Source organism: Mirounga angustirostris, unplaced genomic scaffold, assembly GCF_029215605.1.
Source record: "Mirounga angustirostris isolate CCGP_5_RB_7025 unplaced genomic scaffold, mMirAng1.0.hap1 SCAF_1, whole genome shotgun sequence".
NCBI lineage: Eukaryota > Metazoa > Chordata > Mammalia > Carnivora > Phocidae > Mirounga > Mirounga angustirostris.
The window spans coordinates 9,753,965-9,769,754 of NW_026991709.1; the positions used below are offsets into that span (position 1 = coordinate 9,753,965).

The 15,790-nt window shown below is 39.6% G+C and overlaps 1 protein-coding gene across 8 annotated transcripts in view; it reads left to right on the forward strand.

Annotated features, from left to right (window-relative positions):
* The window catches only part of SETD4 (SET domain containing 4), a 178,133-nt gene that overhangs the window by 1,149 nt on the left and 161,194 nt on the right, over positions 1–15,790 (forward strand). For 7 of the 8 annotated variants that reach the window (XM_064579083.1, XM_064579062.1, XM_064579065.1 and 4 more), the window contains exons 2-6: positions 713–882; positions 6,324–6,437; positions 7,331–7,426; positions 12,124–12,161; positions 14,740–14,828. In XM_064579083.1, the coding sequence (XP_064435153.1) occupies positions 810–882; positions 6,324–6,437; positions 7,331–7,426; positions 12,124–12,161; positions 14,740–14,828 (410 nt within the window). In that variant the 5' untranslated portion in view covers positions 713–809. The remainder of the gene's footprint in view (positions 1–712; positions 883–6,323; positions 6,438–7,330; positions 7,427–12,123; positions 12,162–14,739; positions 14,829–15,790) is intronic. The other variant, XM_064579091.1, reaches the window with a different exon arrangement.

Sequence of the window (15,790 nt, forward strand, 5' to 3'; positions counted from 1 at the left end):
GGAGAAGCAGACTCCCTGCCGAGCAGGGAGCCCGATGCGGGACTCGATCCCGGGACTCCAGGATCATGACCTGAGCCGAAGGCAGTCGCTTAACCAACTGAGCCACCCAGGCGCCCTACCTTCTTCCTATTAATGGCTGCATAATACTCCATCGTCTGTATCACTCTGGTGTGGTTAATGGATTTCCTTTTTTATGCTTCCAAAGAAGTAGCATGTAGAAACTACAATAGTAATTTTGGATTTTACGATCATTTGTTTCGCCTGCTTTCTTGGCTCTCATTCCCTCACTAATCTGTTGCAACCCCCCATTTACTTATATTGATTTCAGTATCCTGGTTTTAAGAACAAATCATTATTTCCTTTATATTAAAAGAGGGTCTTTTTTTTCTCTAAGACTTCCTAGCTGATGAGGGCTTCCTGGCTACCGTTTTTTCAAAGTATTTTAGGTTGGTGCTTAGTAAATGTTGATTAGAATTGAGCTGTGTAAGTCAGCAAAGCATACAGTTGTGAAATCGGTTATGAGGATTTCGATGATTAATCAGCATTTAGTAGGACCTCAAGATAAAACTATTTTAGAAGGACCGGTATAATGAGCATTGCCTTACTGCACAAGGAATCATGATTTAGCTCACAGTATAAATGTTTTCTGTACAAAAACACTTTAGAGAAATGGTTTACCAAATAATATGTTTGTGTATTTAAATCCTTGTAGGTATGAAGAACAGTGATTATTATACAGTTGGAAAGAAAGGCAAAGAAAATGCTTTTTGTTCTGGATTGGGCAACTGAACAGAAACTGCAATTTTAGGATGAAGAAGGGAAGAGGAAGAACAAGCCGGATCAGAAGACGGAAACTCTTCAGAAGTTCTGTATCAAGAGGAGGTACAGCTTTGATCTTTTGTTGCCAGGGATGAAAAGAAGGAATCCTTTGTTGAGTGGTGTTAACAGATACACATAGTTTTTCTCAAAGGCACATGGGCAGTGTCCAGAGAGAATATTTCCTTTTTTTTTTTTTTAACTTTCTGTCAAGGTGCTCAAGGAGTATGAGTGTGCTTTGTTAATAATACTGATCAGTACTTACTGTAAGCTCTTACATCAAATTTTTTCCCATCTAGGGAAAATTAATTCTGCCATTCAAGACTCATTTCTATTAGGATGCATGTTGAATAACTTATTTGGTAGTAGATAAAAGAGAAACTAATTCTGCTTATCTTCCACTATTTAACAATGCCATTTGAACATAATTTTGGAAGAATATATTCCATTTCAAGTTGTCTGGTTTAGGAAAATTGTTGAGAAAGTAATGCATGTTTTGGAATATGATAGACCTTCTAATTATCCAGATGCAATTATTTCAACCTGTATCTCATTTGTAATCTCATCTAACTCTAGGTACATTAGGTTTCCTAACACCTCTTTCTTAAAGAATACTCTTTTTAATAGTGTCATTATGTTCTTTTAAACCCTTGTGGGACTGTGAATATATTTCCTATTGCTTCAACTATGTCTTCTCTAGGGATGACTCCCAGGTTTGTTTCTAGTCCTGACCTTCCTTCTGACCTCCAGCTGCCTGTAGAATATCAGTGTTTGGATATAGATTCATCATTTCAGATTCTGTGTAACGGAGTCTGAACAAGACATTGCATGTGGAAGTGCTTGGCCAACTGGAAAGTACTACGTAAATGCAGTTGTTATTTTTGATAAAAATTAATAAAACACCTCCGAGTTGACCCCAAGCCTGTCAGAAAAATTACTAAAACTCCTAGTTGACCCCAAGCCTGTCTGCACCATCTGGAGCAGTCTTTTTAATATTTCCTTCTTTGCTCTCTCTGGTCAATGTCCTACTAAATGTCGTCTAGTTTTTCTTAGGTTAGCTTTACCCTCTGTTTACTCTTGGAAGATGATTTCAGGTGACTCTTCGCTGGTTTACCTACACCTTGTTTTTCTTCCCTGCTTGTTATTTCATTTGTTGCTGTGAGTCTAACTCCTAAGGAACTACTCATATGTTGCCTTTTTCATGGATTTTCATTCCCTTTTGCATGATATCTGTGGGCTCCATCCTGCCACTCCTGTACCAGAAGTATGTTCTCTCCATGCCGCTCCCTGGGCACACCCCACACATGTCTACCTCTGCCATTCCTCATAATCCTTCAGTCTAGAACACCTGTTTTCCTTCTCTCTGCTTATTCAGTTTTTCTCCAACCTTTAAGACTGAGCTGAGATCTTATACTTTTGGTAATGTCACTTTCAGTTTTCACTAACACCACCCTTTGTTATGATGCTTATTGGGTGTTATTCTTAAGGAGCTATGGTTTTTTAGTTGTTTCTTATGGAAGTCTTATTTCCCAACTAAGTTGTCAACTTTTGAAGTTGAAGAACATGTTGGACATTCCCCACTGTGGTTAACACAGTGCTGTGTGTATAGGAGTTGCTCATTAAACGCTCACTGATTAAATGCTGTTACTGTAAAATCTTGTTCTCTGATTTATGGTGGCATATTTTGGAAGGCTTATATCTTGGATCTTAGTTTTTTTAATCATGTTTTTAAAAAAGTTTTATTGAGGTATAATTGACATACATGAATGTCAATATTAAAGTGTATAATTTGATAGATTTTGACATATATGTTCACATAGGAAACTCACCACAATCAAGATAATGAACATATCCACCCATCTCAAGAAGTTTCCTTGTTTCCCCTTGTAATCCTTTTCTTTTGCCCCTCTTTAACTGTACCCCCCCCCCCATCCAGGCCACCACTGATCTGCTTTGCATCCCTGTTGATTTATTTGCATTTTATAGTTTTATATGATCACATAGTATATGATATTATAATAACATATAGTATTTGGCTTTTTTTACTTAGCATAGTTATTTTGAGATAATTGTGTGTATCAATAGTTCATTGTTTTTTAATTGCTGAATATATTCCATGATTTGTTTATCCTGTTGATGTACATTTGGGTTGTTTTCATTTTTTTTTGACTGTTAGAAATAAAGCTGTTATGAACATTTGTGTACAAGTCTTTGCATGGACACGTGATTTCTTTTTTCTTGGGTAAATACCTAGGAGTAGAAAGACTGGATCATATGGTGGGTGTAGGTTTAGCTTTTAAAGAAACTGCCAAACTGTTTTTTAGAGTGGTTGTGTAATTTCACATTTCTTCCAGCAGTTTATGAGAATTCCATTTGCTCCACATTTTTGCCAACACTTCCTATTGTCTTTTTGATTATAGCCATCCTAACGGTACTATCTTATTGTGGTTTTGATTTGTATTTTCCTAATGACTGGTGTGCTTATTTGCCATTTATATAAGCATTCTTTGGTTGACTGTGTAGATCTTTTGCCCATGTTTTTTATTAGCTGGTTTTCTTTTTCTTTTTAAAATTTTGTATTGTGGTTATAGTAAGGCATTACTTTAAAAAAAAAATTTTTTTTAAGATTTTATTTTTTTAAAGATTTTATGTATTTATTTGTCAGAGAGAGAGAGGACAAGCAGGGGGAGTGGCAGACAGAGGGAGAAGCAGGCTCCCCACTGAGCAAGGAGCCAGGTGCAGGACTCGATCCCAGGACCCTGAGATCATGACCTGAGCTGAAAGCAGATGCTTAACTGACTGAGCCACCCAGGCGTCCCGACATTAGTTTCCATTACATCTTCTTGCTGGCTCTTGTTTGTACTTGTGGTGGCTGTTGATTACTACACATTGGTTTTTTACTGCACTATCTTAGTATAAATTCCCTTCTATGTATTTTTTTGCACCTTTATTCTTTTATTATTTTTTGAGCTGAAAACGCTAATTATTTATTTATGACATTTAATTTTTAAAATTCCAGTATAATTAACATACAGTGTTATCTTAGTTTCAGGTGTAGAATATAGTATACATTACTCAGTGCTCATCAGGATAAATATACTCTCCGTCCCCTTCACGTCTTTCACCCATCCCCCCACCCACTTCACCTCTGGCAACCATTGTTCTCTGAATTTGAGAGTTTGTTTTTTAATTTATCTCTTTTTTTCTTTGTTCATTTGTTTCTTAAATTCCATATATGAGTGAAATCATAGGGTATTTATCTTTCTCTGACTGACTTATTTCACTTAGCATTATACCTTCTGGATCCATCCATGTTGTTGTAAATGGCAAGATTTCATTCTTTTTTTGGCTGAGTAAAAATCCGTCATCTCTCAATGAACACTTGAGTAGCATTCATATCTTGGTTATTCTAAATAATGCTGCAGTAAACATAGGGGTGTAGCTATCTTTTGGAATTAGTATTTTTGTATTCTTTGGGTAAATACCCAGTAGTGGAATTACTGGATCATAGGGTAGTTCTATTTTTAATTTTTTTAAGAAACTCCATACCATGTTCCACAGCGCTGCGCCAGTTTGCATTCCCACCAACAGTGCACAAGGATTTCTTTTTCTCCATGTCCTCACCAACACTTGTTGTTTCTTATTTTTGATTCTGACAGGTGTGAGGTGACATCTCATTGTGGTTTTGATTTGTATTTCCCTGGTGATGAGTGATGTTGAGCATCTTTTCATGTGTCTGTTGGCCATCTGTGTGCTTTCTTTGGAAAAATGTCTGTTGTTTTATTTTTCTTGACTTTTTCTTGACTACTGAGAGTTCTTTAGATATTGTGGATACAAGTCTTTTATCAGATAGGTGTTTTGCAAATATTTAATCATTCTGTGGTTTTTCTTTTCATGCCCTTAACAGTGTCTTTCTTTTGAAGAACAGAACTTTAAAATTTTGGTAAAATCTTGTTTATCAATTTGTTGTTTTAAGGATCTTCCTTTTGGTGTTGTACCTAAGAAATTTGCATAACCCAAGGTTGCAGAGATTTTCTACTATGTTTTCTTCTAGCAGTTTTATAGTTTTAGATTTTATATTTAAGTCTGTGAATAATTTTGAATTAACTTTATATATTGTACAAGATAGGACTACGTTCTTTTTTTTTTTTTTTTTGCTTAGGTACGTCCAATTGTTCCAGCAACATTTATTGAAAAAACTATCCTTTTTTTCATTGAATTGCTTTTGCACCTTTGTAAAAAATCAACTATTCATATATGTCTGGGTCTGTTTTTGGACTTTCTATTCTGTTTCATTGATTTCTTTGTTAGTCCTGATGACAGTGTTACATAATCTTGGTTACTGTAGCTTTATAATAAGTTTTGAAATCAGTATTTCAAGGTGTATTTCCATATGGATTTTAGAATCATTTTGTCATTTTTTTTTGGCAAAAAATTCTGCTTGAATTTTGATTTGGATCATATTGAATCTATAGATCCCTTTGGGGAGAATCTGCCAACCCATAAAGAAGGTATATTTCTCCATTTATTCAGGTTATTGACTTGAGATCTTTTAAAAAATTTTTTGTTTTAATTGTGGTAAAACACACATAACGTAAAATTTACCATTGTAACCATTTTTAAGTGTAGTCCAGTAGTGTTAAGTACATTCACATTGTTGTCCAGCAAATCTCCAGAACTCTTTTCATCTTGCAGAACTGGGATTCTATATCCATTAAATAGGAACTCCTCATTCCCCTTTTTTCCCTGGCTCCTAGTGGGTACCATTCTATCTTCTGTTTCAGTGAATTTGACTGTTCTACATAGATTATATACATGGAATCATACAGTATTTGTCTTTTTGTGACTGGCTTATTTCACTTAGCATAATGCCTTCAAGATTCATCTATGCTGTAGCATGTGTCAGAATTTCCTTCCTAGTTAAGACTGAATAATATTCCATTGTATATATGCCACACTTTCCTTATCCATCTATTGGTTGATAGATATTTAGTTTTTTTCCTACCTCTTGGCCATTTTTGAGTAATGCTGCTATGAACATGGGCAAGTATCTCTTTGAGATCCTGCTATCTATTCTGGATATATATCCAGAATTGGAATTGCTGGGTCAATTCTATTTTTAATTTTTTGAGGAATCACCGTGCTGTTTTCCACAGCAGCTGTACCATTTTACATTCCCACCAACACTGCTCAAGAGTTCCAGTTTTTCCACATGTTTACCAATACTTTTTATTTTTATTTATTTATTTATTTATTTATTTATTTATTTATTTGATAGTAGCCATCCTAATGGATACCGGGTGATACACATTGTAGTTTTGATTTGCATTTCTCTAGTGATTAATAAGGTTGAACTTTGTAAAATATACTTATTAACCATTTGTATACCATCATTGGAGAAATGTCTCTTCAAGTCCTTTGGCTGTTTTTTATTTTTATTTTTTATTTTATTTAATTTATTTTTTCTTTGCCTATTTTTTTTAATTGGGTCTTCTTTTTTCATATAGGCCTTTACAGCTGTAAATTTCCCTTCTTCATAGTTCTGGAGGCTAGAAGTCCAAAATCAAGGTGTCAGCAGGATTGGTTTCTTCCCAGGGCTGTGACGAAAACATCTGTTCCAGGTCTCTCTCTTTGGCTTGTAGATGGCTGTCTTCCCCCTGTGTTTCTTCTATCATCTTCCTCTACGCATGCCTATGTCCAGATTTTTCCTTTTTATAATGACACTAGTCATTATAGTATTGGAATAGGGGCCACCCTAATGACTACATTTTAACTTGATTACTTCTATAGAGACCCCTATCTCTGAATAAGGTCATATTCTGAGGTTCTGGGGGTTAGGACTTCAATATAGAATTTTGGGGGTACACAATTCAACCCATAATTGATGCCTTTTATTTATTTTTCTTTCATTTATATTGGCTAGAACCACTAGTACAATGTTGACTGGAAGTGTCTTGTTCCTTGTCTTGTTCCTGATCTTGGGAAAGCACTCAGTTTTTCGTCATTATGTCAGCTGTAGGTTTTTTTGTTAGGTAGTCATTATCAGGTAGAGGAAATTCTCTTCTATCCTTGCTTGTTGGCATTATTTATCAGGAATGATTATTAGATTTTATCAAATGCTTCTCCTGCATCTTTGAGATGATCATATGGTTTTTCTCTTTTAGTTTACATTATTTAGGTATTATTTATTCTCTTTTATGATATGACCACCTGTTTGAGACAGTTTTTATTTATTTATTCATTATTTTATTTTTTTTGAGATAGCTTGAGTGGGGTCGGGGGAGGGGCAGAGAGAGAGGGAGAGAGAGAATCTTCAGCAGGCTCCATACCCAGCGTGGAGCCTGATGTGGGGCTCAATCTCACGACCCTGAGATCATGACCTGAGCCGAAATTAAGAGTCAGATGCCTAACTGACTGAGACACCTATGTGCCCTTGAGACAGTTATTTTTTATAAATGGTGCTCTGATTATGTAGTGATTTTAATTCCCATTTTTTCTTTCTTCTCTTGATTAGTGAATGAGAGCTATAAGCCTGAATTTATAGAGCTTAAGAAGTGGCTGAAAGACAGGAAGTTTGAAGATACAAACTTAATACCTGCTTGTTTTCCAGGTAAGGTCTGGCATCAAATCAACTCTCAGGACTTTGCTCACATGAGACATGTGGGCCCAGGTGATGGGAAAGCAGGGGTAGTTCTTGAAGGTGGGCTGTATTCTCTGGGAACACATTGTGTGTCAGACTTCCTACTTTGTAGCTACAACATTTATTTATCCTTTGTTCTAAAAATAAATTGAAGTAGCTCTTGGAGAGAAATTCCAAAATGGTAAAATAATATTAAAAATTAAAAAAGGGAAGTGAGAATAGAAAAATAAGATGAAGGCAGGGATAAGGATAATACATGGAAACCATGATTCTAAAATCTTGTTGTATACCTGTCAGAGGTCAGCCACAAATTTGACTTATCTTTCCAACAGCCAGCCAATTTAGATGATCAGTTACCTGAACCTTTGTATTCTATAAACAAAGCTAAACAAAACTAAGTTGTTTACTCAGCAGAAGTGCAGGTATTCCTGGAACTTAGACCTGAGGGAAATGTCTTCATTGGGTCTTCATAGGGAAGACATTTATGTAATGTGACCGGTGTCCTTATCATCATACTCAGTGTTTTTTTTTTTTTTTTTTAAAGATTTATTTATTTATTTATTTATTTGAGTGAGAGAGAGCAAGCACATGAGAGGGGGGAGGGTCAGAGGGAGAAGCAGACTCCCCGCCGAGCAGGGAGCCCGATGTGGGACTCGATCCTGGGACTCCAGGATCATGACCTGAGCCGAAGGCAGTCGCTTAACCAACTGAGCCACCCAGGCGCCCATACTCATAGTGGTTTTAAGGGATATTTCAAACCATGCAGGCTGATGGGATTATCCCATAGCTCAGGTGAGTCAAGAGTTTTCTAAGGGAAGGAGGTGCTTATTCTCTGGTGGTGTGGCTGGAGGAGAGGTGTCCTTAGGGAGGCTTCAGCAGATACTGCTCCCTCAGCCGGTTTGTGGCTATGCTCCCCAGGTGTTAGAAGAGGAGCTCTCTGTGTGGCCCTAGCTTCAACAGTCACCTAAGCAGAGGTAGATTAACAAAATTGTCTGGAATTGAGCTTGTCATGGAGTTTGGGTTAGCATTTTCTTCTGGAACATTCTCTTACTGAAGTTGGCAGCTTACTCTGGGTGTGTGCATGCATTCAGCACCACCCAGTTCTGTCCAGAAGTGGGCTTGAGGTCACCATGGGGAGGACCAAGATGCTCTTCAAAAGGATTCCAGGTCTGCTGTAGTAGAGACACAGTTGTGCAGTCAGGGCCTTGAAGTTCTACATCACAGGGCAGGCACAGACCTTTTACAGAAAATTAAATCGTATGCCTCTGAGTGCTCCTTTTGGACACTGAAATGATTAAATACCCATTAGGTAATTTAACTTTGAGCAAATTAACTTCCTTATACAAAATCAAGGTAAATGATTTACCACATGTGGCCTTGGTTGAATGAGATGATGTGTGTAAAGTTGTTCCCTACACATCATGATGACATTGGGCTAAAATCCTTGCTCTGAGCCATTACCTGTTAGGGTTGCTCCTATTTAAGATGGTAAACTATTTTTGTCACCCTCTAACAGAATGTTTAACTTTCTGTTTATTGTGTCAAGAAGCACAGAAACAGGAAAAGCCACTCTCTTAGATTTTACTGGATGGAGTTCTTCACAAGATGGTCTAGAGAAAATAGTGTCAGGAGTGGACTTGTGCCTTTGGCTGATCTATGCCTCAGGGGTCACTTTGCCTTAAGAAGGATAGGATTAAAATGATCAAGCAGGGATTGGGATATGTTTAAGTGGAATGCCTGAAAAGAAATAATCTGTCTATAATGTGGAGCAGTGAAGAGTTAGCCATTTTTAATGGAACAGCTCTTTCTGGGCCTCCAGATTCATGGTCACAGAGGAGCTAAAGCAAAATGGTTTGGTAATGATCATAGCCCACTACTTACAGTTCTGGGGGGAAGGAGCCTTCTGTCTTAGTCAGTTTTGGCTGCTATAACAAATTACCATAGACTGGGTGACTTGACCAATTTCTTCCTCACAGTTGGGGGCTGGGAAGGCCAAGTTCATGGTGTGGGCAGATTCAGGGTCTGGGGAGGACTGATTGCAGGTTTGCAAATTGCCATCTTATAGTTGGGTCCTCACAGAGGGTTGGGAGCTGGACAAGATTTCTGGCTTCTTAGTGCTGTGGTAGGCACTGAATCCCATTCATGAGGGCTCTATCCTTGTGACCTAATCACTTACCAAACGTCCCCAAGTCCTAAGGCCATTACGTTGTGGGTTGGGATTTCAACATATCTTCCTTAAATGCTTTATATACCTTTAGCTCTTATTCTGATAGGAGGGAACGTTTATGGGAGTCTGTCAAATGTACAAAATTCTGGGGAATTAATCTTAGTTTGTGGAGGGGCAAGGCAAGATTCCTAAGTTGCAAGTAGGATTCAGTCTTTAGACTCTCACCTGATTTATGCTTTGGGGATTGATCCCAGTATTTGCTTTTGCCACCAAAAGCACTGGCCAAATCTGGGTCTCCCAGGTGGATTTATGTATTTATTTTTATTTTTAAAAATTTTTTAAAGATTTTATTTATTTATTTGATACAGAGAAACATAGCGAGAGAGGGAACACAAGCAGGGGAAGTGGGAGAGGGAGAAGCAGGCTTCCCGCGGAGCAGGGAGCCCGATGTGGGGCTCGATCCCAGGACCCTGGGATCATGACCCGAGCGGAAGGCAGACGCCTAACTACTGAGCCACCCAGGCGCCCCCCCGGTGGATTTATGATAGAACTTTTCAGGTGCAGGGAAGTCTGTAATAAGCTTTCCTTTTATAAAAAGATCCTAAGGGCCACTTCCTGCCTTGCCTTAGTAAATGCAGGTTACTGTGATGTGTTCTGATACTGAACATTATGTTGTAGAAGTTCAGGTAAAGTATCTTCCAGATTTATTCCATATGCCGTGTTCTGCTCATATATGTATTTGAAGAGAAATTTCCACTTAACTTAGCACATGGGTCTTTTAAAGGATGACCCCATAGGAAAAAAAAAAAATCCTTCCATTAGTAGTTGGTTCCAGGAAGGGTTCTGGCCCACAGGGATGATTAACTCTGCTATGGGACACATGGAAGAAATTAAATAAGTTTTTGAAACCAAAACCATGTGTCTGAACAGACAGTATGCTTCTGGGTTGATGGATGAGTTAGGACTCATCAAATCAGACTTGCCAGACACCTGATCCAGGATCAAGGCAGGAGTTCCCTCCATGAACTAGGAACTCCCCATAGTCCTGCAGGGCTGACCTTTGCTGAATTATATTCCCTCCTAGTTGAGAGAAAAAGAAAAAGATCAAGACCTATGAATTTGAAAAGATGAATATTCTGTACCCCATATAATAATTATAGGTCATAGGGTACCTAGGCCTGCTGGAAAAGCTGCTGACTGTTACAGGGAAGGAGCCTTGGGCTTAGAAGGGTAAATTTCTGGGCAGTAGTGATGTTGACAGTGCAGCTGGTGAAGTTACTTGCTGTGACTGCTCTGGCCGAGGCCTTGGCTCATGGGCAGGGGCTGGTCCTGGATCTCCCCTGTTGAGCTCACCCAGTCAAGGAGAGTCTAATGGCTTTCCTGGTCAGGGAGGGGAGGGTATAGTCTTTAGGCTTTGTGGGAGCTGAGTGGGTTTATTGGTCAGCCAGTCAGAGGTCTCAAGATCATCATTGGGAAACCTGGCTCCGGTAGTGGGTAAAAGTGGCTTGAGGGTCCAGCCTCGCAGGTTGGGTGGGCATTGGGAGTCAGCCCCCAGCACAACTGCGAGGCCCCAGGGGAGCGGGTCCAGCTTGAAGGGTCCTGTAAGATACCCAGTAGCAGATCTGTATAAAGTCGATGATCTTTAGGTCTTGACTCTGCTCTTCAAGGGTTATAAACCCAAAAGGAGGTCAGGACATTTTCTAGAACAGCTTCTTGATCCTCTCTTTCCCCTGAGAGTCAAAGAATGAGAGAGATACCCGGCTTCAGCTTTGTGTAATTTTGAGGTTCAATTGCATTTTTTAAAAAGATTTATTTGTGGGATGCCTGGGTGGCTCAGTCGGTTAAGCGTCTGCCTTCAGCTCAGGTCACGATCCCAGGGTCCTGGGATTGAGTCCCGCATCGGGCTCCCTGCTCCGCGGGGAGCCTGCTTCTCCCTCTGCCTCTGCCTCTCTCTCTCTCTCTCATGAATAAATAAATAAAATCTTTAAAAAAAAAAAAGATTTATTTGTGGGCACCTGGGTGGCTCAGTTGTTGAGCATCTGCCTTTGGCTCAGGTCATGTTCCCAGGGTCCTGGGATCAAGCCCCGCATCGGGCTCCCTGCTCTGTGGGAAGCCTGCTTCTCTCTCTCCCACTCCGCCTGCTTGTGTTCCCTCTCTGGCTGTCTCTCTGTCAAATAAAATCTAAAAAAAAAAAAAAAAAGAGAGAGAGCACCAGCAGGCCAGGGGTGGGGGGAGTGCAGAGGGAGAGGATCTTCAAGCAGACTCCCCGCTGAGCACAGAGCCTGACGTGGGACTCAATCCCACGACCCATGAAATCATGACCTGAGCTGAGACCAAGAGTCGGATGCTTAACTGACTGAGCTACGCAGGCGCCCCAGTTCAAATTGCATCTTTTTTTCAAAATGATATCCTTAAGATCTTGAAGATACCATAGGTTTTTTTGTTTTTTCTTTTTTTGGATATTGTAGGATTTACCCTTTTTTTCTTCTTTGTGTCTTAGGTACAGGAAGAGGGCTGATGAGCAAAACATCCCTGCAGGTGAGAATTTCTCTTATCCTTGAAACCTAATGCAGATTTTGCTGTTTTGCTTTTGTGGTTCAAATCAAGTGAATTAAAAATATTTCAGATACACAGCCATTTTTTACCTAATGATAGGTTTGAATACAATTGTGTCAGTTAGCTTTAAGTTTGCTGCATAGAGGAGACAGACCCAAAGTAACAGCAGAAGTTTATTTTGCTCTCAAGTAAACAAGCCTGGCTGGGCAGACCTGGGCTGGTGTGGTGATCCCATGGCCGTTTGAGGCCCAGACTCCTCCCAGCTCTCTGTCCACATCCTAGAGGAAGCCCCACACCCTCAGGTCCAGGGAATAGCTCCTGGAGCTTGAGCAGCAAGATGGAACAAGGGGGTGAGGAAGGGCAGGTCTCCTTCTTTTAAGAAAATTCCAGGCCTGTCACATCTGCCATGGACGAGGTACACAGCCCCAGCTGGCTGTGAGGGAGGTGAGACGTGTCCTTTCCTGGCACAGTGACCTCCCGGTAGGATTGCATTAACGGCAGGAGGAGAGAAGGCATGTTGGTTTGGCAGCTAGCCATCTCTGCCACAGCAAATTGTATAAAGCAGACCATATTTTAAATGTGCCAGGGGAGGGAGCGGTTCTCATCTGAGAGCGTATGCTGGGTACGCTAAGTATAAGCCTGAGTGAGCCTAAGCCTGGGCAGGCAGCGGGCAGAGCTTCGGAGCCTGTCCCAGGATTGCCTTCAGCTGGTGGTGGGACCCCCCGGCTTGTTTTCTCACCTGGAAAACGAGGAGGTACATGACATAGATGATCTCCAAGGTCCATTTTAGTTCTTTCTATGCTATTTAAAGGATATCTAATGCACAATTTTCTGTGAAGCTAGAAATTAATTCCTTGGGGCGCCTGGGTGGCTCAGTCGTTAAGCGTCTGCCTTCGGCTCAGGTCATGGTCCCAGGGTCCTGGGATCGAGCCCCGCATCGGGCTCACTGCTCCGCGGGAATCCTGCTTCTCCCCTCCCATTCCCCCTGCTTGTATTCCCTCTCTTGCTGTGTGGCTCTCTCTGTCAAATAAATAAATAAAATCTTTAAAAAAAAAAAAAAAGAAATTCCTTATTTTTAGTTCCTTAATTTTATTTTATTTTATTTATTTTTATTTTTTATTTTTTTAAAAGATTTTATTTATTTATTTGAGAGAGAGAGAGAATGAGAGACAGAGAGCATGAGAGGGAGGAGGGTCAGAGGGAGAAGCAGACTCCCTGCCGAGCAGGGAGCCCGATGCGGGACTCGATCCCGGGACTCCAGGATCATGACCTGAGCTGAAGGCAGTCGCTTAACCAACTGAGCCACCCAGGCGCCCCTAGTTCCTTAATTTTAAAATCCATCTATGTAAATACACATTTAGCCTAAAGAATGGTACTTTTTAATGTTGTAATTCTCTTATGCCACTTTTATTTTTTTATTTAAAACTTCTTAATTGTAAAATATGTATGACAAAATTTATCATCTCAGCCATTTTTAAGTGTACAGTTCAAAAATATTAAGTACAAGTCACATTGTACAATATTTTTATTTTTTGAGGGAATATGTAATTGTGTTCTGACTATTTTGGGAGGGGAAATATACTTCTCATGTGTATGGCAGTAAATGTAGGTAGTCTTTGTTTAGATTATGAAATGATAATTGGCAGTTGCTTCACATCTGCTTTCAAATATGACCTTTGGTTAAGCTTTTTGAAAATTGGGACATATTTTACGCATAGTGAAATGCACAGATTTTAAGCATCCAGTTTGGTAAGTGTTGAAGATGAAGAGATTTACTCTAGTCAGGATACAGAACATTTTATTAAGTGGCTTTTTTAAAATCAGAAAATTGCGGGTTGTTGGAGCAGGAAGGGACTATAGTGATTGTCCAACTTGATCTTGATTTACAGATGAGGAAACCAGAAATTGAACCCAGATATTTGGCTGAGATTTTTAACCAACTTAGATGCCAGTTATAATGAAATCCAAGATCTTAATTAACATCAGGCTTCTTAATGCTTTATTTGTTTCTGGTGTCTGTGACTTGACATCTTAATTTTTCTTCTATGTTTCTATCTCAGTGGGAGGAACTGAAAACTATACTTCTGTAAAATGAGACCCATGTGCTGGCTGGGCTGCCCTTTTCTTAGTCTAGTTGGCACAGGTTATATGGAGAGTAGGCCTTTGCTGGGAATAGTCGCTGGACACATGGATTTCACCAGATAAGAGTTGTTTTGAGTGGTTTCTGCCTGCTTCCCATAGCACTATTTCCTGGTGTAAGAAAGTGAAGGAGTGATATGATTTGTCAAGAGTGTTTCCACATTCTTTTCTGATGAAGGGTTGACTGCTAGTGGATGTTAGTCACATAATTAGCCTTTAATTCTTGTTGGGCTTGTAGTACTTGTTCTTGGAGCAGACTTGCCCGCAACCGCCAACTCAGGGGCTTGGGAGCCACACTGTTGGTGGGCTCTTTGGTGTCTGTGGTTGGGTTATCCTGGGTTCTTAGTGGACGATTGTGGACTCAAGTACACGGTCCTTCTCAAAACATGGGTGTTCTAAACTTCACTTTCTTTTTGGTAAGGAGGGACAGATGATTATTTCGTTGCCTGAGAGTTGCCTGCTCACCACGGACACAGTGATTAGAAGCTACTTAGGGGCGTACATTGCTAAGTAAGTGAACGTGTACATGCTCGTCTGGTGCAAGCGCTTGTCTTATAAAGTCTACAGCATTGGCAGATAATGTCCTCTAAGGCAGAGTTCGTTAGGACCAGCCCCTTTGTATACCTCATACATATTTGAAATGATTCAGAAGGTTTACTCTGTGCTTGAGTTTGTTCTTAATTCATTTTAAGCTGCATTTTTAAGGGTTTTAATAGGCTGCCTGGGATGTGGGTTTGAATCCTGATCTATCACTTACTAGAAAATGAAGATAAAGTGGGAGAATAGATGTCAATCATTCTGAGTGCGTTGACTCCTCCTAGCCTGTTCTCCATCATAGTAGGTCTCCACAGATGTTACCCTTATTTTCACCCTTACTGTATTTACTTGAATTCTCCTTCAACTACGAAGAGCTGTTGACATTATGACATTATGTAGTTTTGTTTAGCATAGAAGAGAGGAGGCCAAAATAGGAGAGAACTATTTTCTGGCTTTTGTTATAGTGGGCCTTTGTTCTGGGGGACTTTCTGAGGACAGAGTGAGTGGGATCCTTAGCAGAAGGGGTTTCTAAATTATGAGGGTTGTAAGATTGTATTGTTTCTTAACTCAGGGTCTAAGTTCTGGACTTTTAACCTCCTTGGCATGTTTTTATGAGGGCAAATGTATCTGAGTAGAAGCAGGGATGTTCTTTGTATTAACATTTTCTGTATCATTCTGAAATTTTGAGTAGGATATTTGGTAATATAGGAATCTGGACTTTGAGGGATTAATGAAAACTTTTCTAAATACATTCATGCAACATTAGATACTGCAGTGTATAGTTTGTAATAGAGTGGGTAAATTTAGGAACTAAAACTTTAGAACTGTATCAAATATATAATAAGCTGATTCAGTTTTCTGTCTAGGTTAGAGTCATACAGTAGAACTTTTTGCAGGAATAGAAATGTTTCACTCTGCTTTATCCAGTATGGTAG